The 27,390-nt window shown below is 45.1% G+C and overlaps 1 protein-coding gene across 4 annotated transcripts; it reads left to right on the top strand.

Moving 5' to 3' along the window:
• LOC138757659 (serine protease inhibitor Kazal-type 1-like) lies at nucleotides 1-27,265 on the top strand. 4 transcript variants are annotated; one of them, XM_069925345.1, is made up of 5 exons: nucleotides 3-299; nucleotides 3,492-3,526; nucleotides 3,615-3,730; nucleotides 24,679-24,763; nucleotides 25,785-25,994. In XM_069925345.1, the coding sequence occupies exons 1-5, from the start codon at nucleotides 176-178 to the stop codon at nucleotides 25,797-25,799; spliced, it is 375 nt and encodes a 124-aa protein (XP_069781446.1). In that variant the 5' UTR covers nucleotides 3-175; the 3' UTR covers nucleotides 25,800-25,994. The 4 variants fall into 4 exon arrangements, with proteins under 4 accessions (XP_069781439.1, XP_069781446.1, XP_069781465.1 ...); XM_069925338.1 differs by lacking the exons at nucleotides 24,679-24,763; nucleotides 25,785-25,994 and adding an exon at nucleotides 27,009-27,265 and having other exon boundaries at nucleotides 1-299; XM_069925364.1 differs by lacking the exon at nucleotides 24,679-24,763 and having other exon boundaries at nucleotides 19-299.
• Nucleotides 27,266-27,390: the final 125 nt, after the last annotated feature.

Genomic DNA, 27,390 nt, shown 5'->3' with positions numbered 1-27,390 from the left:
TTGCTTTAGACATGCTCCAGTGTACTCGTTGATATTTTTTGCACACAGACACAAGTGTATAGTGTATATATACACTCACACTCTGGGCCATCCAAGTCCACATTTACCCTCTGTGCAGTTCACGTTGCTCAATGAGTCATTAAGCAGTCTTCCCTTTATATAAACCAGCTCCACCATGTGCAAAGCCACACAGAGACAAGCGTCAATAGAGGACGAGGATTGCACTGGCCTCCACTGCAGGAGAATGAAAGCATTCTCAGCTTTTGCTCTGGTCTCCTTCTGCTTCCTCTCCACTCTGGGTAAGTTACTCTTTGCAGCACTGTTGGGTTTCATTTTTTTTCTCTTTGACAGTTTGAGTGAAAAGACACTTTTAAAAGTAATGTACCTGCTCAGGTCTTTCTACTAGTTCTTTGAACTTTCTCATCCAGATTCAGAAATGGGCATTGATATTTGGTGAGATTTGGAAATACGGGAATGTTTCTGGACAGTGACACTGAACAGGAAAAGAAGTCAAGATCTACTTATGCCCACATAACTGGATGAGCTATGAAAATAATTTGCTAAGAGTCCTTAAAGTTGCCAGACCTGGTGGCATATGAAAGGTGATAACCAAAGAGTTTGTGCTGTAAAGCCTGGTGAAATAAAACAAAAATGTGAAAACATGAGAGAAAGTTATGCAATTAAATGCACAATCTTTCAATGAGTGTGATGCACATATGTGCTGGAGAAACTCAGCAGGTCACGCACCATTCAAAGGAAAGAAAGGGCAACTGATGATTTGGCCCTGAACAACAACATTTTAATTCATAATTCAGAAATACTGCCTGGTCCTACAGTAACAGGCCCTTCTGGCCCATGAGCCCCTGCAACCCAAACATTTCCATGTGATCAATTAACCTACAAACTCCATACATCTTTGGAACATGGGCAGAACCGGAGCACCCAGAGGAAACTCACATGATGACAGGGAGAAGGTACAAGCAGTAGCGGTGGATTTGAACCCCGATCGCTGGAGCTGTAATAGCATTGTGCTAACCACTACACTAAAGTTGATAATACATTTCTGGGATTTGGGGAATCAGAGACTTATAAAAGTGGAAACGTATTTACACTAAGAGATTAATTCTTAAATATTTCTCTTTCATTTTAAATGCTTTCATTGTACAGAATCAGAGGAGCAGGAGTAGTCCATTCTGCTCCTCAAATCATCTATGCATTTGAGATTACAACCAAACTAAAGCTTAATTCAATTTCTCGCTTTTAATTCATTTCTCTTCAATCCTTGTGCAGTAAAAACTCATGCCACCTCGTTTTTGCAAACTTTCATTGGCACAGCATTCATACTCTTTCGGAGAATGACATACAAATAAGAATTTATGAGACTACACTTGGAATGCCAGATACACTTTTGGTCTCTTTTCCTGAGAACAAATGTCTTCTTTCTTTGGCTTGGCTTCGTGGACGAAGATTTATGGAGGGGTAAAATCCACGTCAGCTGCAGGCTCGTTTGTGGCTGACAAGTCCGATGTGGGACAGGCAGACATGGTTGCAGCGGTTGCAAGGGAAAATTGGTTGGTTGGGGTTGGGTGTTGGGTTTTTCCTCCTTTGTATTTTGACAGTGAGGTGGGCTCTGCGGTCTTCTTCAAAGGAGGTTGCTGCCCACCGAACTGTGAGGCGCCAAGATGCACGGTTTGAGGCGAGATCAGCCCATTGGCGGTAGTCAATGTGGCAGGCACCAAGAGATTTCTTTAAGCAGTCCTTGTACCTCTTCTTTGGTGCACCTCTGTCACGATGGCCAGTGGAGAGCTCGCCATATAACACGATCTTGGGAAGGCGATGGTCCTCCATTCTGGAGACGTGACCTACCCAGCGCAGTTGGATCTTCAGCAGCGTGGATTCGATGCTGTTGGCCTCTGCCATCTCAAGTACTTTGATGTTGGAGATGAAGTCGCTCCAACGAATGTTGAGGATGGAGCGGAGACAACACTGGTGGAAGCGTTCTAGGAGCCGTAGGTGATGCCGGTAGAGGACCCATGATTCGGAGCCGACCAGGAGTGTGCTGAAGAACGGCTCTGTACACGCTAATCTTTGTGAGGTTTTTCAGTTGGTTGTTTTTCCAGACTCTTTTGTGTAGTCTTCCAAAGGCGCTATTTGCCTTGGCGAGTCTGTTGTCTATCTCGTTGTTGATCCTTGCATCCGATGAAATGGTGCAGCCGAGATAGGTAAACTGGTTGACTGTTTTGAGTTTTGTGTGCCCGATGGAGATGTGGGGGGGCTGGTAGTCATGGTGGGGAGCTGGCTGATGGAGGACCTCAGTTTTCTTCAGGCTGACTTCCAGGCCAAACATTTTGGCAGTTTCCGCAAAACAGGACGTCAAATGTAACGTAACAAATTCTCACTAGATTGGGTGTGAGGTGTGAGAAAATGGCAATGTGGGATTGAGGAAAGTGAACCCAGAGGTGATTTCAAAACAGCACCATCAGAGAGAGGGGAGGGTGGAGGAGGGGCCAGTGGGAGATAGTATGAAGGGATGGGAGAGGGTGGAGAATGTGGGAGAAGGGTGGATAAGGAGGGCAGAAAAGTGAAGTGTGAAGAAGGGGTGGAGGTAGGGAGAGCGGGAAGTTGGGGAGGGTGAAGAAGAATGTGGGAGAGGAGGAGGATGTGGAGGATGAGATGGATAGGGTGGGGATTCTGGTGTTCTTTCAATAAGAATTCATCAAAGGAGTGTGTAGATCAATGTAGTTTGGATTTGTAAGATCCTGCCTTTGGATCTTTAGTCAAACCCTGGAGCCTGTAGCTTCCTCAAGGGAATCCTTCATCAGCAAAATGCAGTTTGGCAGCAGCAAGGGGGGAGAGGGCAGAATTTGAGATGAATGGAAGAGAATGGGAACCAAGATAAGAGCAGGTCCACATGCTCCGCACATCACCAGTTTTCGTGAGATCAGTGTGAGAAATACTGCAGTAACCAAAGCTACATCAAGGAATTCTCAGCATTGATGGTGCTCTCTGCTGCTCAGGGCTTTGAGAAAGAGAGGGGAGGGGAGGATCAATTTGAAAGAACGTTCAGTTGTGGAACATTTAATTGTGATACAGGGAATACTGAAGAACCAATATGGAATATAATATCAACATGAATGCCATTCACATGTTTCTTCCCAGCATTGGTTCCTCAGTAAAGTTTGAGAATGTCTGAAGTAAAAACTGCAAATGCTGGAATGACCCAACAGATCAGGCAGCATCTGTAGAGAGGGAGTGAGAGTTAATGAGAGTCCCTGTTTTACAAACCTCTATCTATTCAGTCCCAGTTGTCTCAGTATCAACAACTTTGCTGGAACTCAATTTAGATTTTGGTTGCAAAAGAGGCTCTGTACTTTGATCCAAGCCCAGAATGGATTTTTGTGGAATTTCAAAGGGTGAGTATCTGTTGAACTTGTGCTTTGCAATGTTTTGTTTCCATGGTGATGATCTGACCTTCACCTTTTGCCTTTCAGCTGCCGAATTCTCATTTTCAGACGAAGCCACTGAGGTGAGCTGTGATGTGTTACTTTCCTGGCTGCATCGTTAGCTTGCTTTTGCTTTGGACTGACTACAAGTGGTTGTGATCTGTGTTTCAGCCCATTTGTGAGCAGCTAAGAGAGTTGTTCCAAGTCTGCCCAAAAAGCTATATACCCATATGTGGAACCGATGGCATCACCTATGACAATGAATGCCACCTCTGCAATGCAGCTCAGTAAGTATCACCTCAGGGATAAGAATGAACAATGTTTAGAAATTTAAGCTGCCGTTAAATGTGGATACAAATATTTTTGTCAGGGCATTTATTAATGTAGTGTGCCATCTTACCATATATCCTCAGCACCTGTTAAATGCATTGGCAGCACTGCAGTTAGCTTCCAGGCTATTGACCCAGACCTATAATTGTGAATTCCTCTCTGGCAGCTGAGGAATTTACATTCAAGTAATTGAATGAATTGAAAAATAATGGTGACCGTGAAACTGGTTGTTGTAAGACCCTCTCTAGTTCAGGGAAATAGAAAAAAGAAACACATGAACTGCAGATGCTTGAGAAAATGATGAGAAGAGGCACTCAATGGGTTCGGCAGCATCTGCAGAGAGAAACGAACAGTTAACATTGTAGGACATGGATTTTTATCAAGATTAAAGTGGGAAGGGGAGGCATCAAGCACAAAAGGAAGAGCAGACAGAGGTGATAGGATACTGGAGAAATGAGTGGGAGAGATGGGAAGAGAGGCCAAGAAGGAGGCCATGGGGTAAGGGAAGGTTTGAAACTAAAGTGAGAATGGGAGCAGGTATCTCATTGAAACATTTCAAATATTGAAAGAGTAGATGTGGAAAGGTTTTATTTCCTATGGTGGGAGAGTCCATGACAAGAGGGCACAACTTCAAGATTAAAGGGTGTTCGCTTAGAACAAAGAAGCACAGAAATTTTCTCAGCCAGATGGTGGTCAATCTGTTGCCACCAAATTTGTTGTCGCAGGTAGTTGTGGAGGCCAGGTCATTGGGTGCATTTAAGGAATTGATGGGTTTGTGGCGGCCACATCCTCATGGCGAACCAGCCCCGCTTGTATCACCACATGGCGGGGCAGCCATGGGGAAATGGCGTCGTCAGAGGTTTCTCTCTGACTCCAGCATCCCTCCAGTACACACCCTGGGCAGCGATTATGATGTCACAATGCACCAGGTGACTGAGCTCATGCTGCCCTTATAGGGTCGAGCTGAATTTGAATAAAAACAGTCATTAATTACCCTTAATGTGGTGGCTGTGTTTCTTCCACTGCTCACACCGCCACAATGGTGACCCCGACGAGCCTAGGTGAATTTCTGGACTCCTGAACACCATGGATTCAGCAGAGCTTAACGCTGTCTCCATCAAGCTTCCCCCCTTTTGGACTCACCGACCGAGAATGTGGAAGCACAGTTTCAACTCCGCAACATCTCCACAGATGCCATGATGTTTTACCACGTTGTGAGCACTCTGGATCAAGATACGGCAGCGAGGGTGGACGACGTCATCCACCACCCCACAGCTGTGGGCACTGCCCTTAAAAACCTGCTGCTTGTAACTTTTGGGCTTACTCCCCAGCAACGGGCTTCCAGGATCCTACACCTGGATGGGGTTGGAGACTGTAGTCCTTCGGCGCTGATGGACGAGATGTTGGCCCTGGCCCTATTTCTCTTCCGCCAAATATTCCTGGAACAAATGCCAGAGAACATTAGGCTGCACCTTATGGATGAGGACGGCACAGACCCGCGAAAGGCAGCAACCCATGTGGACGCCCCCTAGCGCACGAAGAGGGAGAATGAGGCAGCCTTCAACTTGATGGCACATCCGGGAGCTAGCAGACTGCCGCTCACCCCCAAGACCAAGCCAGAGGAGGGCCAGTCGCCCTGGTGCTTCTGCCACCAGAGCTGGGGAGCACAAGCCCATGAGTGTTGCCAACCTTGCGGGTTCCAGGGAAACGACCAGGCCAGCCACCGTTGGTGGCTGCGACGCCTGACTGCACAAACAGCCTCCTTCATGTGATGGACAGGTCCACTGGCCGCTGATTCCTGGTGGATACAGGGTCCAAGCTGAGCGCCCTTCCCTCCCTCTGCATTAGAGACTCGCACCCGATCTCGCAGTCCAACCCTGCGGGCGGCCAACGGCTCCACCATCAGGACCTATGGCACTCACAGGACACAGATCCAGATAGGGAGGGAGAAGTTCCACTGGAGGTTCGTCCTTCCTCCGTGGGCACTACGCTGTTGGGGCCGACTTCCTGAGGGCTCACGGTCTCCTGGTCGACATGAAGGGCAAGAGGCTGGTCAATGCCCGAACGTTCCACTCCACACGACTGGACACAGCAGATGCCTGCAGGCCCGAAATTGCCTCTATAGCTGCTGACAACCTCCGCGAGTTCTCTGCCATCCTAGAGCCATGTTTCAATGCCGCTGTGCCCCAGTATGGGGTCTTCCACCACATCTCCACTCAAGGCCCCTGCTGCACGCTAGGCTGAGATGGCTGCCACCTGAGAAGCTCCAGCAAGCAAAGGAGGAGTTCTCCACACTCCAAGAACTCAGAATCATCTGGTGCTCAGACAGTACCTGGGCATTACCGCTCCATATGGTCCCAGAATCGTCTGGGGGCTGGAGACCATGCAGGGACTGGTGGATGAATGATGCAACCACCCCCGACAGGTACCCGGTGCCTCATATACAGGATTTCTCCGCCAACCTCCATGGCACACAGATCTTCTCCAAGGTAGACCTCATGCATGGATACCATCAAATCCCGGTGCACCCAGATGACATGGGTAAGACTGCCATTATCCCCCCTTTCAGCCTCTTCGAGTTCCTGCGTATGCCCTTCAGCCTAAAGAATGCAGCCCAAATGTTCATGGAGATAAATGCCTCATGGACGCGGTAGGGAGGGATTTGGACTTTGTGTTCATTTACCTAGATGATATACTCATTGCCAGTCGCAGCCGCGATGAACACAAAGCCCACTTCTGCACCCTCTTTGCTCACCTGGCTGATTTCGGCCTCACAGTCAACACGGCCAAATGCCATTTCGGCAAGGAGACCCTCCAGTTCTTGGGGCTCATCATATCAGCGGCTGGGGCCACACCTTGCCAGAGAAGGTAGCGGCCATCCAACATTTCCTCAAAACCCCACCCTCAAAGGCCTCCAGGAGTTCATGGGGATGGTGAACTTTTACCATAGTTTCATCCCCAGAGCCGCATGTACCATGCGCCCATTATTCGCGCTAATGGCCACCAAAGAAAAGACTCTGTCCTGGCCAGAAGAGGCGAATAAGGCTTTCATCGTGACGAAGGAGGACCTTGCCAACGTGACACCACTAGTGTACCCACGGCCAGAGGTGCACACGACACTCTCTGTGGACGCCTCAGCTACAGCAGTGGGGGTGGGGGGGGTGGTTCTGGAACAGTGGCTCGATGGACACTGGCACCCGCTGCCCTTTTTCAGCAAGCAGCTGTGCTCACCAGAACTCAAAAATAGCACCTTTGACTGGAAGCTCCCGGCGCTACACTTGGCCATCCGCCACTTTTACTACTTCCTCGAGGGCAGGCCATTCACAGTCTTCACGGACCACAAGTCCTTCACCCATGAACTGGCAATGGCCAAGGATCCGTGATCTGCCAGACAACAGCACCAATTCTTGTACATGTCGGAGTTCATGACCGACATCCGACACAGGGCTGGTAAGGACAATGTGGTGGTGGATGCACTTTCATGACCCGCCATCAACAATCTTTCCCCCGGCCTAGATTACATGCAACTGGCCCAGGCCCAGAGGAGACGCAGGCCTTGCGGACTGCCATCTTGGGCCTTAAACTTGAAGGCATCCAGTTGCTCAGCAGCCTGGACACACTGCTCTGCAATGTGTCAACAGGTACACTGCATCCTATAGTCCTGCCGCACTGGAGAGCAAGGGAATTCAATCTAGTCCACGACCTCGCTCACCCAGCGGTGAAGACGATGGTGCATATGGTCGCAGAGCAGTTTGTCTGGCATGGGCTAAAGAGAGAGGTGGCGGAGCTCGCCAGGAACTGCACCAGGTGCCAGACCTCCAAAGTCTACTGACACACGCAGGCTCCTTTACAGAACTTTGACTCGGTGGCTCACAGGTTCCAACACATCCACGTCGATATCATTGGACCCCTGCCGGTGTCAAGGGAGGCTCGTTACCTCCTCACAGTGGTTGACTGCGCCAATCAAGGAAGCCTCCGTGGAGACTCTGGTCAACCAATGGATCGTCTGATTCGGAGTCTCGGTGCACATCACCAGTGACAGGGGTCCGCAGTTCATGTCCACCCTGTGGACCCAGATGGTGAAACTCTTGGGGGTGAAGCTCCACCACACCTCAGCATACCACTTGCAGTCCAACGGGTTGGTGGAGAGGTTCCACAGTCATCTGAAGGCATCGCTCATGGCCAGGGTCTCTGGACTACATTGGGCGGATGAGCTACCCTGGGTCCTCCTCGGGATTAGGACGGCACCCAAGGAGGACCTACAGCCTCGACGGCAGAGATGGTGTATGGCACATTGCTTTCCTACTGGATTAGTTTTTTAGCTCAGACCCTGACACTGTGGCCACCGAGCAAACCTGTTGGCAGACCTCTGCAGGAGACTGGGCTCCCTGGCTCCCCCACCCCCAACATGCCAAGGCACCCGGCCAATCCACCTCCCCAAAGAACTCGATTTGGCTCAATTTGTTTTTGTGCAAAGGATGCCACAGGGTGCGTCGCTGCAGTGACCGTACAAAGTCTTGCACCGGACAGGAGTAACCTTCACCCTAGACAATGGGGGGGGGGGGGAGAGGGAGGAACTTTTTACAGTGGACCGCCTGAAGGTGGCCCATCTGGACTTAACACAGCTGGTGCAGACGGCTGTGACCAAGCGCCGGGGCCGGCCGCCAAAGCGACAGGACATGTAGCCGGTTCTGGAGGGGTTTGTGTGGCGGCGCACATCCATTTTTAAAATTTTTTTTAAAATTTTTCACACTATGAACCATATTAATCAAAATACACACAATAATTTCCCTCTTGAATATACAGTGACATTTTCTCCCCTTTCCAACACCCCTCCAAACCCATTAAACGTTCAACATATACAATTCAATAAACCCATTAAACAATGTCATCACACAATGAAAATTATCAAGAAAATTGTGTCATCTACTTTTACACACTGGGTCAGTTCATTTCCTCTTCTCATTCTATCATTTTAGGGGGTGGAGATCCGCGGTAGGCCCTCTCTGTTGTGTTCCATGTACGGATCCCAAATTTGTTCAAATAATGTGACTTTATTTTTTAAGTTGTATGTTATTTTTTCCAATGGAATACATTTATTCATTTCTATGTACCATTGCTGTACTCTCAGGTTCTCTTCTGATTTCCAAGTTGACATTATACATTTTTTCTACATCCTCATGGCGAACCAGCCCCGCTTGTATCACCACGTGGCGGGGCAGCCATGGGAAATAGCATCATCAGAGGTTTCTCTCTAACTCCAGCAGCCCTTCCAGCGCGAACCCTGGGCAATGATTATGATGTCACAATGCACCAGGTGACTGAGCTCATGCTGCCCTTAAAGGGGCGGGTTGAATTTGAATAAAAAGTCATTAACGACCCTGTTAGAAATAGATGTACCTTCACAGAAATTGCTTGAGACAAAAATTGAGAACAAAGAACGTTTATTAAACAACAATGCAAAGTTGGGTGCTTCCCCTTACCATGGGAATACACACATACACTGGGGCTCACCCAACTTTTATACAGTTCATTTCAGTATAGGGATACCCACCCCTTACATTCTTCTGCCTCCTGGAGAGGTTTGGCATTAGGTAATCCTGCCTGCCTACGTGCTGTTTCTGTGCACTTGGAGGACCAGGGGGTATCCTGTCGTGTCTTCTCATGTCATTATCCTCATTGTCCTTATTCACAACCTGTCTTTGTTCTAATTTACACCTTCCCAACCCTCAGGGCTGTGTCCTCTTCATATGTAGAACTGGCTAATACTGTCTTACTAATTACATATTTAAACTTGCTAATTCTGGGGCTAGAATTATCTCATTCATACTAACTCTACTTCCTACATTCTATTATCTATTGTCTATCCTTATCTCATTCATACAGTGAACTTGCTGATCTAAAGGCTAGGAGATCCTTATCTTACTCAGACTGATTCTGCTTCCTGCATTCTAATATCCATGTCTCATCCTGTTTGTACTGGCTTCATTCATTTACTCATGTATCAATTTTTGTATCTTCATCTTCATATTTGTATATCAGTTTTTATCATCTCTCACAATCCTCACTTTTCTTTTAGATCAGTGATACTGATCTCTCACAATGATCAGTGTTACTGATCTCTTACAATCCTCACTTTTCTTTTAGATCAGTATTACTGATGTCTTTAAATGAAAATGTCTTACTTGACAACTTGGTGTTTTTCCCAGCTGGTCAATAAACGGACTGCGGTCTCAGTATCTTCAGATGAAAGTTGGGAAACACACATCCTTTGGGTGATTGTGTTCTGGCGAGGGGGTCGATGAATTAAGAACAGTACACAAGTCTTTAGGCAGGGGAGCACCATAATGGTCAGAATAGCGAGTCCAGCTGCTATAAGGGCTGTGGGTATCAGACTCCAGTTACAAATAAAAAGTCTAGTCCATCCCACACCGGACCAAGGTTGCCAAGTCTGTACCTGGGTATGGGAAGCTTTTCGAACTCCTGAAGAAATATCTTTAACCGCCTGACTGTTGTGAGCATTGTCCTTAGTCAGTCTTTCACAAACGCTGCCTTCAGCAGCCAACGAGTATTTGAGAGCCAGGTGTTTCTGTTGAATTGTGGCTCGTATCTGCCGTTCCTCTTCAGCCCCGAAACTCAGGACCACTGATCTCCGTTTGATGATGATGTTCAAGGCTGTCTGGAGTCTGATTAAACGATTTAAATGCCAAGCAGCTTTAGAGTTCTGTAGCAGCTCACGTCATTTGTAACTGGTGCTCCCCTTAACGGGGTGGTGTTTGTCATTCTGAATGTATGAGAGACCCAAAGGATGTTTGAGAAGAGACCAAGTTGGAGAGGATTGTTTCTGATCGTTTAACCCGTGTGTTGCAGCTTGTCTGTTAGCTTAGTGTGAGTATCAGTGAGGTTGTGAGTAGAAGCGAGTCCGTGTGCATTAGCATATGTATTAACTCTATCTCTGCCACATGTACAATGCTGACTACCATTCTGTCTGTCTTCATCCCGCCATCTCCTCTGTGCTGTGCCTTTAGAACTCCTGTCTTTAATATTTGTGTAGGCTAAAATACAAATTAAATCTATTCCAGTAAAGCTGTTGAGTTCCCCTGGTCCGTGTTGAAATCCCTTGTTAACCCATATCCCACTATGACTATACATTATATCTATGCTCTGTCTACATTCTAAAGGTAAAAAATTGTGACCTCTACTGCCCCTATTCCAGGAGGACTTAATACATAGTGAGTAATTAAATGGAGTCCCAGAAATTGGGAGGCAACAATTAAACAATACAGTAAATAATAGAAAGAATACAGTAAATGGTAGAAACAACATTACGGCACTTTATCCCAACGTAGTGTAACTTTGAGATCAGAAGGATGAAGGACTGCACGCCAGGTGGAGGATAGATTATCAAAGTTGTTATTCTGTGGTTCAGTAGCTGGTTTAATTCGTTGGATGTGGCTCCAGCCTTTTTCTTTCGTTCGCACGGCAGTGTCTGTAATTAAAAGTACACAATAGGGGCCATCCCAGACAGGTTTAAGTTGGTTATCTTGCCATGATTTGACATAAACCCAATCACCCGGTTTAATAGAATGAATAGGATACTCCAGGGGCGGCGTTTGAGCTAATAAGCCCTTTTGTCTTAATTCATGGAGAGAAGTAGACAGCCCCTGTAAAAATTTAGAAATATATTGGTCGTTAGCTTCAGGGATAGTGGTATCAGTGTGGAATCCCATGTAAGGAAGACCAAACATCATTTCATATGGTGAGACTGCAAGGTCCTTACGAGGGGCTGTGCGAGTTCGAATTAGAGCTAAGGGTAAAGATTTAATCCAAGAGAGGCCAGTCTCTTCATGGAGTCGAGTGAGCTGATTTTTCAAGGTTTGATTCATTCGTTCAACACGGCCTGAGCTTTGGGGGTGCCACAGGGTATGTAGCTGCCAGTCTATTCCCAGTCTCTTGCATACTCCCTGGAGTACCTGAGAGGTCAAATGTGTACCTCGATCTGAGTCAATGGTTTGAATCATACCATATCGTGGAATCACAGATTCCATTAGTATTCTGATAACGGTGCTGGCACGATCATTAGGGGTTGGGAAAGCCTCAACCCATCGTGTGAAATGATCTACCATCACCAGGAGGTATTTGTAAGTTCCTATCTTAGGAAGTTCTGTAAAGTAAATTTGTATCCGTTGAAATGGGCGTATGGCTATATCGCGGCCGCCAGGCATTACCTGGCGCATAGATTTCTTATTTACTCTCTGACAGATCGGACAGCCCCGAGTACTTTGTTTGGCTATTGTGTATATGCCGAAGCAATGAAGTGATTGCACAAAAGTATCGACAAGTGCCTGGGTTCCCCAGTGTGTCTGTTGGTGTATCTGATCTACAATTTGGCGAGCCAAGGCTTTATTCAGGACTTGACGTCCATCTGCCATCCACCACAACCCATCGGCCATTTGGAGCATACCCTGGTCTTTCATGGAGACCTCCTCTTCCCGGGAAAAGATGGAAGTCTTTTTAACCTCTAGTGATGTGGGCAGTAACAGGTGCATGTCAATTTTCTCTGCTAGTGCAGCCTGTTTGGCAGCTGCATCAGCCTGTCTGTTCCCTTGGGCTTTGAGACTGTCATCACTTTGATGACTTCGTACATGTACTACAGCTATTTCGTTAGGTAGTATAAGGGCATCGAGGGATTGGACAATTAAGTTTTCATGGGCTAACTTCTGTCCTTTACCAGTTATCATTCCCCGTTCTTTTCAGATCTTCCCAAAGGTGTGCACTACCCCAAAAGCGTACTTAGAGTCGGTGTAGATAGTACCCACCTTACTCTCTAGACCCTGAAGTGCTCGACAGAGGGCATATAATTCACAAGATTGTGCTGACCAATGACCAGGGAGGCAACCAGCTTCAATTACCACTCCTTCTTTCCCATCCACTACACTATACCCGCCATAGCGAGTTCCATCAATGCAACGTGAAGATCCATCAATAAACCATCTTTCACCCTCCTGTAAAGGCTGATCACTTAAATCCTCTCTAATTTTGGTCTGTAGATCTATAACTTCTAAACACACATGTTCTAATTCATTAATGGTATCGTCAGAATTTGGAGCGACCAGGAAGGCTGCTGGGTTAGGGTTTTTAGTTGTAAGCAAGGTCAAATCATCCCTATCCATTAGAATCGCTTCATATTTTAAAATTCTAGAGTCTGTGAGCCACCTTCCAGCAAGCTGTAAGAGAATATTGTGGACTATGTGAGGGGTGTGAACTATCATCGGGGCACCAAATGTAATCTTTCGTCCTTCCTCAACTAAAATAGCAGTGGCTGCGATGGCTAGCACACATTCTGGCCATCCACAACAAACGGGGTCTAAAACTTTTGAGAGAAAAGCAACTGGCTGTCTATAGCCTGCCCTCTCTTGGGTTAGTACTCCGGTGGCTACACCTCCTCTCGCATTGGTATATAAGGCAAAAGGCTTATTTAAGTCGGGTAGTGCCAAGACTGGGGCACTAATAAGGCTCTGTTTCACGAAGTTAAAATCTTTAATCTCTTCGTCTGTCCAGACAACAGCTTCGCCTCTTACAATCGCGAGTTTATCATAGAGAAATCTGACCAGGCTAGAATAATTTTCAATCCAGATTCTACAGAATCCCACTAAACCAAGGAATTTCCGAAGTTCTTGGGCATTTTTGGGAGGGGGAATCTGCAGAATACCACGTATTCTCTCTGAACTTATTTTCCTAGTTCCCTGACTCACCAGATGACCTAAGTATTTAACTTCTGATTGTACAAATTGTAATTTGGATTCATTCACTCTAAGACCCTTATTCTCTAGAAAATTTAAAAGTTCAACAGTAAACTGTTTAGCTAAATCGTACATTCTTCCAGTAATTAACAAGTCATCAACATATTGTATCAACTGACAATTCTCTCTCCGAGAAGCCTCATCTAGTATTTGTTCTAAGACCTGACCGAATAAATTTGGTGATTCTGTAAAGCCCTGGGGAAGGACAGTCCACCGGTATTGATTCTTACGTCCAGTAAAAGGGTTTTCCCATTCAAAGGCAAACATGTCTCTGCTCTCTGTGGCTAATAGACAGGTCCAGAAAGCATCTTTGAGATCAATGACACTAAACCATTAGTGTCATTATCGTGTAGGGATTAGGTACAACTGGGTGACGGGTGAGAATAATCTTGTTTAGCTCCCTCAAGTCCTGCACTAATTGATAGGTACTGTCTGATTTTTGGACAGGTAAAATTGTGGTATTAAAAGGTGACATACAAGATTCGAGTATACCATCTTTTACCAACTGGTCAATTACTGGCTACAGCCCCTTTCGGCCAGCCATAGGAATGGGGTACTGTTTTCGTCAGATAACCTGTTGAGTGTCTTTTAAGGTAACTTGTAGGGGAGGAATATCTAACACTCCTCTATTGCCTTTTTCTGCCCATACTCTCAGATTTATAAGTTCTCGATCTTCCTCACTTAATACATATAGTTGAACCCCGATACCTGATTCTTGTGGTCTGGTGCCGATAGCCAATTGGTCCTGTAAATCTCGTCCTAACAGACAAACTCCAGCTTGGGGAACTAGTAGAAGATCCTCTGTGATTACCTTTTTGCCCATTTGAATTTTTACATCTCTTAATACAGGGACTGTAAAATCTCTTCCTCCTACTCCCGAAACTATCACTGTCCCTTCTATCCTAACACCCTAGGGTTGATGTAAAATACTAGACCGTGTTGCCCCAGAATCAACTAAAAATACGATCTTGACACTGTGGGGTCCTATGCTTAAATTTACTAATGGTTCTCCATGCAGCCCCACTGTGTGTATTGACTGAGAACCGTGACCCCCCTATTCATAATCTGCTTCCATCAGGGCGTAAGATCGCGTCTCCCTGGCTCGCAGTGGGCAATCTTTCCTAAAGTGTCCCTCCTTTTTACAATGGTAGCAAACTAATGCTCCTGTTTCCCAATTTCTACCTGGGTCTCCACAGGGTCCCGGGAATGGTCGTCGTCCCCTGAATCCTCCTCTACTCCTCCATCTACTTCCCCACCCCTGGCTCTCCTCCCAACGTCCAGGAGCTGGCACACAGTCCCTACCCTTTCCTTGTTGTTCCTCCACGACTCCCTTGACTGCCTGCATCAAAATTTTCGCCTTTCCTTTCTGCTTATCTTCAGACCTCTGGACAAATGCTTTTTGTGCGATCTGTAGAAGCTGGGCTATTCCTTGCTCATGCCAATTCTCAGTCTTCTGTAATTTCCTTCTAATGTCTGGGGCTGAGTTCGTAACGAAACCTGCTAGTACCAGTTGTTCCCCTGCTGGGGATTCTATGTCCAGACCTCCATATTGCTGTATGGCCGTGCGCAATCTATTCAGAAAGGCAGAAGGGGTCTCCTCGGGACCTTGGGGAACCTCAAAGGCTTTCTTAAAATTCTGTTCCTTTGGAACAGATTCCTTGATTCCTCGTATCAAATTAACCCTATATTCTTCCATTAGTGTGCGACCATCACTAGTATTCTTGTCCCAATTTGGTTTTGTCAAGGGAAATTTAGCTTCTCCGGGTATCGCCTCTGGTCCCCCTTGGTGTTCCTTATCCCAGACTCTAATCCCTGCCTGGCAAATCATTCCACGCTCATCCAAAGTGAACAGGGTCTTAAAGATAGATGTTAACTCATCCCAGGTATATGTATTTGGTCCCAAAAATTGATCTAATTGTTCAGCACACCCTAGAGGATCTTCTATCAGGGAAATCAGCTCTTTCTTAAAGTTACGCACTTCTGTACTGGTCAGGGGTACATTTACGAAACCGAGACCCTCTCCCACGGGAACTTCCCGCAGAGGTCTCATCCAGTTAGTTTCTGGCTTATTTGTTCTAGGTTCCTGCTCCCTGGTGTTAGAAATTAAAGTACCTTTAAAGAAATTGCTCGAGACAAAAATTGAGAACAAAGAACATTTATTACAATAACAATGCAAAGTTGGGTGCTTCCCCTTACCCTGGGAATACACACACATACTGGGGCTCACCCAATTTTTATACAGTCAATTTCAGTATCAGAGTGCCCTCCCCCTTACATTCTTCTGCCCCCTGGATGGGTTTGGCATAGGTAATCCTTCCTGCCTACGTGCAGTTTCAGTACACTTGGAGGACCAGGGGGTATCCTGTGGGTGTCCCATCATGTCATTGTCCTTATTCACACCTTCCTGATTCTCGGGGCTACAATCTCTTGGTATGCGGAGTTGACTCATTCTATCTAGGGTTGGCTAATTTCATATGTATAAATCTGTGTATGGTTAGCTAATTAGATATGTAGGACTTGGTACTTCTGTCCAGGGCTAGGAGACCTTTATCTGATCCAGACTACCTCAACTTCCTACATTCTATTGTACCTTACCATTCCTTTTCTTAGTCTTATGGTCTTGTCACAAAGACTAGAAGATTCTTATGTTAATCGTGCTGACTCTGCTTTCCTGCATCCTAACCCCCAAGCTTATCCTGTTTGTACTGGTTACAGCCATTAACTGATGAATTTTAGTTTCTTCCATGTTCATAATTTTAGATCAATTTTCCCATCTCTCACAATCCTCACTTTTCTTTTAGATCAGTAATACTGATCTTTCACCATGATCAGTGTTACTGATCTTTGGTTACTAGTGTCAGTGTGACTGATTCCCCCCCCACCCCCTCACTTTTCTTTTAGATCAGTAATACTGATCTTTCAAGTGTAAGGTGTTGTTTTACCCAGCTGGTCAATAACCGAATTGTAATCTCTGTGTAAGGTCTTTAGGTAGGGGAGCACCATGAAGGTCAGAGTAGCGAGTCCAGCTGCTTATTAGGGTTGCGAGTATCAGGCTCCAGTTCTCAGTAAAGAGTCTAGTCCATCCCACATCAGTCCGAAGTTGCCACGTCTGAACATGGGCATGGGCAGATTCACGTTGAAACATTGAAGCAGTGTCTTTTAACCACCCGACTTTTGTAAGCATTGTCCTGACGAAGTCTGTGAGAAACGCTGCCTTCAGCAGCAACAAGTAGCAGTCTGTGAGAAACGCTGCCTACAGCAGCGAACGAGTAGCAGTCTGTGAGAAACGCTGCCTTCAGCAGCGAACGAGTAGCAGTCTGTGAGAAACGCTGCCTACAGCAGCGAACGAGTAGCAGTCTGTGAGAAACGCTGCCTTCAGCAGCGAACGAGTAGCAGTCTGTGAGAAACGCTGCCTACAGCAGCGAACGAGTAGCAGTCTGTGAGAAACGCTGCCTTCAGCAGCGAACGAGTAGCAGTCTGTGAGAAACGCTGCCTACAGCAGCGAACGAGTAGCAGTCTGTGAGAAACGCTGCCTACAGCAGCGAACGAGTAGCAGTCTGTGAGAAACGCTGCCTTCAGCAGCGAACGAGTAGCAGTCTGTGAGAAACGCTGCCTACAGCAGCGAACGAGTAGCAGTCTGTGAGAAACGCTGCCTTCAGCAGCGAACGAGTAGCAGTCTGTGAGAAACGCTGCCTACAGCAGCGAACGAGTAGCAGTCTGTGAGAAACGCTGCCTTCAGCAGCGAACGAGTAGCAGTCTGTGAGAAACGCTGCCTACAGCAGCGAACGAGTAGCAGTCTGTGAGAAACGCTGCCTACAGCAGCGAACGAGTAGCAGTCTGTGAGAAACGCTGCCTTCAGCAGCGAACGAGTAGCAGTCTGTGAGAAACGCTGCCTTCAGCAGCGAACGAGTAGCAGTAGTCAGGCGGTTCCGTTGAATTGTGGCTAGTATCTGATGTCCTCTTCAGCACCGAACCCTAGGGCCACCGATCTCCGAAGGCTGTCTGGAGCCTGATATTAAAGTGTCAAGCAGCTCACGTTGTTGGTAACTGGTGCTCCCCTTCACAGGGTGATGAAAAGAGACCAAGCTGGGGGGGGATTGTTTCTTGTGATTTAACTGTGTGTTGCAGCTTGTCTGCTAACATTAGCATATGTATTAACTCTCTCTCTCTGCGACATGTACAATCCTGACTACCATTCTGTCTGTCTTTGTCCCACCATGTCCTTTGTGTTATCGCTTTAAAACTCCTGTCTTTAATACCTGTGTAGGCTAAGATACAAATTAGATGTACTCCACTAAAGCTGTTCAGTTCCCCTGGTCCGTATTGGAATCCCTTGTTAACCCATATCCCACTATGACTATACATTAAATCTATGCCCTGTCTACATTCTAAAGGAGCACAATTGTAACCTCTGCTGCCCCTATTCCAGGAGGACTTAAAACATAGCGAGTAATGAAGTGACATAAACAGTTAACAAACAATACCCCAATAAATGAATAAACAGTTAAAAAAAATAAACAGTTAAAAATACAACAATAAATGTATAAACAGTTAAAAAAATACAACAATAAATGTAACATTACGGCACTTTGTCACGGCGCAGTGTAAGTTTCAGGTCTGAAGGATGAGGAACTGCACGCCAGGTTGAGGGTTGAATCTGTGTGTCGTGATGTTGTGGTTCAGAAGCTGGTTTAATTCTTTGAATGTGGGTCCAGCCTTTCTCTCTTGTTCTTACTGCGGTGTCTGTAATTAAAAGTACACAGAAGGGACCATCCCAGGCAGGTTTTAGTTGATCCTCTTGCCATGCTTTTACATATAACCAATCACTAGATTTTAATAAAATGAATAACAATCTGACTTTCCTTTGTGTTAGTGTAAAAATTGTAAAATGAAACACAAACCATATTTGCATGGGTTTTGAATATGTTAGACCTTATTAAAATGCAGTTGGAGCTGCTTGTCTGTATGGGGCACAACCCTCCAATTTGTTAGAGTACATAACAGACATTGTAGCACAAGAGCCTCTGCAAGAGAACTTGAAACATATTCAACCTTTAGTTCTGCCTTAAGTAAAATGCCTTGTGCCACAGCTCACAACCATATTCCATATAATAACCATATAGCAATAACAGTACGGAAACAGGCCATATTGGCCCTTCTAGTCTGCACCGATTTACATGAAACTCCAACTAGTTCCACCTACCTACTCCCTGCCCATAACCCTCCAACCCCCTCACATCCATCTACTCATCACTGCCACTGTAATATAGTTGAACTAACCGCTACACTACCCAAAGTGAGACAAGAGCCCATGCATTTTCTGACTAAAGGTCACAAGTGCAGCCAACAGATTACTTCAAGGCACTTTCAGCCTTGCTCCTCTGTGCAGCCATGTAATCTTTGAGAAGAGGCAAACATAACCAAGGGCATTAAAAGGGTAAAAATCTGGCAATTTTCTCTCCACAGAGAGCATTGGGGAGCCTGGAACCGATTGTTGATTTTGTAAAATGAAGTTGAACAGGCTTGTATACATTTTCAGACTGCTTGTGCAGTGAGTGCCATACACCATGGTCTTCTGATTCATTGGTGAGGAGGTGATCAGTAAGATGCAGCAGTGGAAGCGCTTGCTCAAAGGCTGGAGGAAAATTAGACTTAGACCTGGATTTGTCAGAATGATAAGAGTTTATCTAAAGCTGGCTTTAGATAGAAGAACATCACAGGTGCTCCTCAATTTACGATAGGGTTGCGTTCCAGCAGACCCAGCGTAAGTTGAAAAAAAATCTTAATTGGAGACGTACCTTGTCTAACATTAACAGCACTGTATCAGTCCTCATACTGATCTCACTACCCTGCTCTCCCCCAACAGTCCCTGTAAGCTTTCCGAAAATGTGATTAACCAACGAGGCTACAAAAAATTCACCTTAGAGAAATTATCAAAGTTTATTGGAAAAATCAATGATGCTTGTGATGACCTTTAACACATTATATGAAAGTAAATGACAGTCATGCTATTGTGTCATCGTAAAATCATAAGTAGGGGAGCACCTGTATTACCTTTCATATTTTTGCAATGTTGATTGCACACACAATCATTTAAGTACCGGCTAGTTTCTATAATATTGCACTTAAAGTTTAGCTGCATGAATCCTGGAGCTTGTGGAGTCATTAGTGAATCAAGAAATATTGGTGCCATGGCAATTTCTCTGTACCATGCCAATTTCCCAGTCCTGAAGCCGGGACGTAGTGAATAGTATCAGGTACAAGATCTGTGAGTAATTAATGCTATTATTATTCCTATGCGCCCAATTGTTCTGAACGATGCCACCAATGTAAATCATATTCCACCTATTGCAGTACTCACACACCACCATAGACCAGTTCGCAGGTTTATTTCTCCATTAAGCTGAATCCAGTCGCGCAGGGTTTACCTCCGTGATTATTTACAATGTAACTTCCGCACTACCGGATTTAAATATAAACCTGATGAATGGGGAAAGTTATCATGAATTAAATAACAGCGGCAATACAGAGAAATTGTGCTGAGGCATTAATTTCACTCCGGAGGAAAATGCACCAGAGAAATGAATGATTAAACTTATAGGAATCCCCATAGGAATCCCCAGAGGTATCTTTATTCTCCAGAGGTGGGTGATCTTTAAACTCACGGACCTTGACTGCTGAATGTGTAGAAGAAATACCTCTAACTGCAAGACAAGAGCCTGAAGCCTCAATTTCAAGTGCCACAGTGCACTTAAAGGGACATGCACACTCCCCCTTCAACTGGCTGATCCAGCCACTTTACACATCAGATCCTTTCTTTATCTTACATATACTTAAAATAAGATGTGTCGAACTCACCCTATTTGCGCAAACATTTCTCCCTGCAAATGTTATAACATCACAACTCTCAGGTACTCCCTGTGCAAAATCACATTTGAATACAATTTATTTCATAAATTGGAATTAACTGGTAGTTAAATTCGCTAATTCTACAGTATTGAAAAACGATCATTTATGACATTTAATTTTTAGCATGAATTTTAATCAATATTGGTCAGTGACTGAAGTGGGAAGTCGTGATTTATGAAATTATCTCTGGTCTCTACTCTCCCACTCCCGACGCTTCTCCCAACATTCAGGAGCTGGCACACAGTCCCTGCCTTTTCCATGTTACTCATCTACTATTACTTTAACTGCTTGCATCAAAATGTTAGCCTTTGCTTTCTGCTTATCCTCAGATGTCTGGACAAATGCTTTTTGTGTGATCTGTAGAAGCTGGGTTATTCCCTGCTCATGCCAATTTTCTGTCTTTTGTAATTTTCTCCTAATGTCTGGGGCTGAGTTGGTAACAAAACCTGTTAGTACCAATTGTTCCCCTGCTGGGGATTCTATGTCGAGACCCCCATATTATATATATATTTGGTCCCAAAAATTGGTCTAACTGTTCGGCACATCCCTGGGGATCTTCTATCAGGGAGATTAATTCTTTCTTGAAATTACGTACTTCAGTGCTGGTCAGGGGCACATTTACGAACCCCAGACCTTCTCCCACGGAAACCTCCCGCAGGGGTCGCATCCAGCTAATTTCTGGTTTCTTAGATTTGTGTTCCTGTTCCCTGAGAAGTGAATCGCAGGGTTCTGCCACTTCTTCCTGAGGGATCTCACGCTGTTCTGAATTACAATGTTCTACCTCTACTGTCAACGGAGGTGGTAATCGAGCGCTTTGTGAGCGAGTCACCATACCACTCCGGTTCTCCTCTTTCTTCTCTAGTGGTGGGGGAGGAGGGGGAGGTGCAGAAGGGTAGGTCATAGGAGGGGAAGGAAAGATAGGAGCCGGCATAGGAGGAACATGTGGAGGGAGGGAATGTAACACATCCCAACCCTGTGATTTAGGGACAAAAGGTTCCTCCTCTCTCTTATACCTGAATTCTTTCTCATTCAAAACCAGTTGTTCAATGGGTCCCTTGAGCCAGCAGGCTGCATATTCCCTGCTTTCAACATTGTCTTTCTGGTTTTGATAGAGCCAGATGTTCAAAGCTTGACACATCCATTCATCCTCGGATCCGAACTTTGGCCAGTACACGGAGCTCCCTTTAACCGGGTATTTAACCCATTCAATACAACAATACCTGACCATTGTCAGTTTGTCTTTCCCACGGGTCTTTCCTGTGCCCCACTCAGATAACATCAACCCAAGCGGGCTGTACGTAGCTATCTGGTGTTCACATCCTGAACCAGGACTCTCTTCCTTGCTACTCATTATTCCCATACTTATAAACAAGTAAAATTACTCTTACCGAGTTCCAGTAGCAATGCTCTAGCGCGCTTCCTTCCGTCGTTTGTTCTCAATGCCTCTTCTCGGATATCACTCGCTTCTTCCACTGACCAGCCACCCGTCGCCCGTGAGTCCAGCTGAATCAGCCGGGGTGCACCTACTCTCGTCGTCGGGGTACTCTGTCAGTGGAGGGAGTGTGATCCCGGACGAGCCCCCATTTGTTAGAAATTAAAGTACCTTTAAAGAAATTGCTCGAGACAAAAATTGAGAACAAAGAACATTTATTACAATAACAATGCAAAGTTGGGTGCTTCCCCTTACCCTGGGAATACACACACATACTGGGGCTCACCCAATTTTTATACAGTCAATTTCAGTATCAGAGTGCCCTCCCCCTTACATTCTTCTGCCCCCTGGATGGGTTTGGCATAGGTAATCCTTCCTGCCTACGTGCAGTTTCAGTACACTTGGAGGACCAGGGGGTATCCTGTGGGTGTCCCATCATGTCATTGTCCTTATTCACACCTTCCTGATTCTCGGGGCTACAATCTCTTGGTATGCGGAGTTGACTCATTCTATCTAGGGTTGGCTAATTTCATATGTATAAATCTGTGTATGGTTAGCTAATTAGATATGTAGGACTTGGTACTTCTGTCCAGGGCTAGGAGACCTTTATCTGATCCAGACTACCTCAACTTCCTACATTCTATTGTACCTTACCATTCCTTTTCTTAGTCTTATGGTCTTGTCACAAAGACTAGAAGATTCTTATGTTAATCGTGCTGACTCTGCTTTCCTGCATCCTAACCCCCAAGCTTATCCTGTTTGTACTGGTTACAGCCATTAACTGATGAATTTTAGTTTCTTCCATGTTCATAATTTTAGATCAATTTTCCCATCTCTCACACTGGGAAATGAATCAGAGGTTTCTGCCCTTTCTTCCTGAAGAATCTCACACTGTTCTGAATTAAAGTCGCCTCCCTCTCTGGTCAATAGAGGTGGCAATTGAGTGCTTTGTGAACGGGTCATCATACCACTCCTACTCTCTTCTCTTTTCTCTAGCTGTGGGGGAGGAGGGAAAGTTGCAGAAGGGTAGGGCATAGGAGGGGGAGGAAAGATAGGAGCTGGCATAGGAGGAACATAAGGTGGAGGAAGGGAATGTAACACATCCCATCCTTGTGGTTCGGGGACAAAAGGTTCCTCATCTCTCTTGTCCTTGCATTCTATTTCATTCAAAACCAATTGTTCGAACGATCCCTTGAGCCAGCAGACTGCATATTCCCTGCTCTCAAGATTATCTTTCTGGTTTTGATAGAGCCAGATGTTCAATGCTTGACACATCCAGTCATCATCGGATCCGAACTTTGGCCAGTATACAGAGCTCCCTTTAATCGGGCTTTTAACCCATTCTATACAACAATACCTGACCATGGTCAGTTTGTTCTTTCCACGGGTCTTTCCCGCGCCCCAGTCAGATAACATTAATCCCAACGGGCTGTAAGTGGTTATCTGATTCTCACATCCTTCACTAGGATTCTCTTCCTTGCTACCCACACTTCCCATACTAACAGGCAAGTAGAATTCCTCTTACTGAGTTCCAGTAGCAATCTCTAGCGCGCTTCTTCAACATCCTCTCGTTGTTTGTTCTCAATGCCTCTTCTTGGATATCACTCGCTTCATCCACTGACCAGTCACCCTCCGTCCATGAGTCCAGCTGAATCAGCTGGGTTGCACCTACCCCCGTCGTCGGGCACTCTGTCAGTGGAGGGAGTTGTTAGAAATAGATGTTCCTTCACAGAAATTGCTCGAGACAAAAATTGAGAACAGAGAACATTTATTAAACAACAATGCAAAGTTGGGTGCTTCCCCTTACCATGGGAATACATACATACATTGGGGCTCACCCAACTTTTATACAGTTCATTTCAGTATAGGAATACCCTCCCCCTTACATTCTTCTGCCTCCTGGAGAGGTTTGGCATTAGGTAATCCTGCCTGCCTACGTTGTGCACTTGGAGGACCAGGGGGGTATCCTGTTGGTGTCTTCTCATGTCATTATCGTCATTGTCCTTATTCACAACCCTGTCTTTGTTCTAATTTACACCTTCCCGACCCTCAGGGCTGTGTCCTCTTCATATGTAGAACTGGCTAATACTGTCTAAGGCTTACCAATTACATATTTAAACTTGCTAATTCTATCTGGGGCTAGAAGACCCTTATCTCATTCATACTAACCCTACATTCTATTATCTATTGTCTATCCTTATCTCATTCATACAAGGCTAGGAAATCCTTATCTTACTCAGACTGATTCTGCTTCCTGCATTCTAATATCCATGTCTCATCCTGTTTGTACTGGCTTCATTCATTTACTCATGTATCAATTTTTGTATCTTCATCATATTTGTATATCAGTTTTTATCATCTCTCACAACCCTCAACGTGGTGGCTGTGTGTGTATCTCTCTCTCTCTGCTTTCACCACCACAGGTTCTTGATTAGCCAGGGCTTTAAAGTTTATGGGGAGAAGGCTGAGCAGTTGGGCTGTGTAGGAAAATGGATCAGCTCACGGTTAAATGGTGGGGACAGACTTCATGGGCTGAATAACCTATTTCTGCTCTTATGTCTTATGGTCTTAATGGAGAGATGGAAACAATGGAACAGGATCAGGGTGGGGATTCTCTGAAATTGGAAAATTCAATGTTTTAGGCTGCACAGGAGGCGTTACGTTTGCATGACGGTAAAAATCTACCATCCTCGTGTGGGTATATCCCCAGCTCCACTAATGTGCTCCAATGCCTTCAAAAGTTACCTAACTCTCTCTTCAGTCCAAGAGCATTAACGGTGGTCAAGAAGAGCCCCCCAGGAGCATCCACATCCCATGACAAAATACAATTTAAAATCCATATACAGGTAATGTCAATCAGCAACTGAATTTTGGTTTATTGCACATATTAACAAAGAAATAAATTTATCTCCTTGCGTACACCACTCCAGTCTTATATTTAAGATACCTGATTTTCCAATGTACTTTAATGTTATTATTGATTATCTGCTGCACTCGAGTTGTCTGGTCTGGATAGCACATAAAACAAAGCATTTCATTATATTTACATGCCTGTGACAATGAGCAATACAATTCAATTTTGCTTCTTCTGCTCTGCCTGCTCCCCCTCACCTCAACCCATTCTCTGTATACAGAAAGGGGACTAAAACCCCTGGAAATACACAGGTCAGGTAGATTCTGAGTGAGAGACTTTCACTGACCTGAAACATTAACTCTATCTCTCTCTGCAGACCCTGCCTGACCTACTTGGCGTTTTAACATTTTCTGTTTTTACTTCCTATTTCCAGCATCTGTATTATTTTAGTTTATCTAAATAACCCCAGCTCCATGCAGCAGGCCAATAACATAAGCCTATTAAGTCAAAATTGCAATGCATGGATTACACAATCCACAATAAGTTGCAACTGCATAGTCCTCCAAACTGATCCCTTGTGCATCCTGATCATTTAACCCCTTACATTCAGCTAAGCCTCAGGCTCACACGCTGCACAACTTCTTGACCCTTCACCACTCTTTCCTCATGTAGGATTCAATATATGATTATATCTTGGGCATACTTCATTGGATATAGGCTGTCCAGGGTCTCACGAGCTGATCAATTGTGCCATACAAATGAATGGTTTATTTTCCCTTAAAAAGAATTACCTGTGACCAAGCTTTAAGGATTTTGTAGAATAATTGCAAAATCTGTCACTCTCTTTGGATATCCTTCCTTAACCTCACAGATAATGGTTGAAATAGATGTAGCCATCTTACTCCATATTACTACAACTTGAGAAAGTAAGTGGTAGGCTCTGATATTGTGAGAATCAATAATCCTGTTTCAGGATTAGAATCTTAGTATTACTGATGCTTTTTATATTCCAGAAAACACGAATCTGAAATCTTGATTCAGAAGTTTGGACCATGTGGAATTCAACATCACAATGACTGATGAGGATCCACTCATTCGATCAAATGAAGAATCATTATTGTCAGTTGTATTTAAGCATCATCTTTCATGGAAATCAAAACATTTGACTGCTGGAAATGCTCTCTTTAAAAGTTATAAATTCATTAAAGTTTTTTTGTATGTGAGCCAAATATTGTTTACATTTTTAATCTTTGTAAGCAACCCATTTTATCAATAATATGATGTGTAAAATATTTTCCAAAGGGAAATCTCTTAAGATGCCCTATTCAGACAGATAGGTGGTACACTTAGTGTCAAGGTTAAAGCAACTTTATTACAGTACCGAATCTGCTGCTGTTTGTAAGGAGTTTGTACGTTCTCTCTGTATCTGCGTGGGTTTCCTTCAGGTGCTCCGGTTTCCTCCCACACTCCAAAGACATATGGGGTGAGTAGGTCAATTGGTCACATGGGTGAATTTGGGTGGCATGGCCTTGTGGGCTGGAAGGGCCTTTTACCATGCTGTATCTCTAAATTGTAAAATAAATTTATTATTGAGGCAGATATTGGCAATCTTAATGCAAGCGACTGATTATAAAGGCACACAAAGAATGTAAGGCATTGAAAAGGTAGAGGAGTTGCGGAGAAAACTGTTGAACCTGCTGCCAATGTCGATCAGAGAGTGCAGAGCAAAGGATAAGTAAAAATAGTGGGTTTGGAAATATGCAGCAAGTGATCTGAAGATTATGGAGGGTGGAAGGGAAAATGGTGGCCTGGAAACACTGGAATGGTCAGATCCTGAGGAAACAATGACAAGGATTAGCTGCAGAAGAGCTAAGGTAAGGATGGAGGTGAGTGGGAATGAATGGTCCTGATGGAGAGGATATGGATCCAGGATATTAAAGGATAACTTCTCTTCTTCCCTCCCCTGCTTCTGTCAGGCATAGCTACTGCGAATGGGCTTGAAATCACGACCCACCAAATTCAAGGATAGTTTTTCTGCTGCTAACAGATGGATGGACCTCTCATTAGTAAACGATGTTGCCCCTGCACTGGTTAACTACTTTTCTCCATTTCTGTCAATTTGTCCGAGTGACTGACCGATATACTTTATTTGCTGTTCCCTATGTGCCACTGAACAAAACTAAGGGTTCTGACATTACTTATTTTTTTAAATTCTCGTTTTTTCCCTATTGGAATAGTGGGCTGAGCAACCACTCGGGTGGATGGGCCGAATCACCACAACAGTCAGCCATCCCAACATGGCGCCAACCCTCCTTCACTACCAAGAGGAAGCCCAAGGTTGATGCCACATGCGAGCTAAAAAAAACCCACTTCCACGTGGTGCATTGCCAGCCGAGGAGTGATGCAGCAATGCGCTGATGTCAGTTCCGGAAGCCGGCTCATAAGGGGCAACGCAGCAAATTCAAATAATAAAGTCAGTTTTTGGTTCACCCTTGTACTGTGTGGACGTCTCTTCATTTCATAGCACTGCTGCAGCAGTCACTGCAGTGGTATCCCCGCTGGTTCCAACATCTTGGAACCCGTATCAAACGCATCAAAGTGCAAGAATCTGCTGCTGCT

This window comes from Narcine bancroftii, chromosome 1 (genome assembly GCF_036971445.1).
Source record: "Narcine bancroftii isolate sNarBan1 chromosome 1, sNarBan1.hap1, whole genome shotgun sequence".
In the NCBI taxonomy this organism is placed as follows: Eukaryota; Metazoa; Chordata; class Chondrichthyes; order Torpediniformes; family Narcinidae; genus Narcine; species Narcine bancroftii.
The sequence above is the reverse complement of the archived record's forward strand: the minus strand, read 5'-3'. Positions and strand labels throughout refer to the sequence as shown.

What these genes read in the sequence shown, in the direction of transcription:
- LOC138757659 (XM_069925338.1), top strand. Translation starts at nt 176, where the DNA reads ATGTGCAAAGCCACACAGAGACAAGCGTCAATAGAGGACGAGGATTGC. An exon ending in CTGCTTCCTCTCCACTCTGG is followed by an intron (nt 300 to 3,491) that starts GTAAGTTACTCT and finishes TTTGCCTTTCAG; the next exon opens with CTGCCGAATTCTCATTTTCA. An exon ending in TTTCAGACGAAGCCACTGAG is followed by an intron (nt 3,527 to 3,614) that starts GTGAGCTGTGAT and finishes TCTGTGTTTCAG; the next exon opens with CCCATTTGTGAGCAGCTAAG.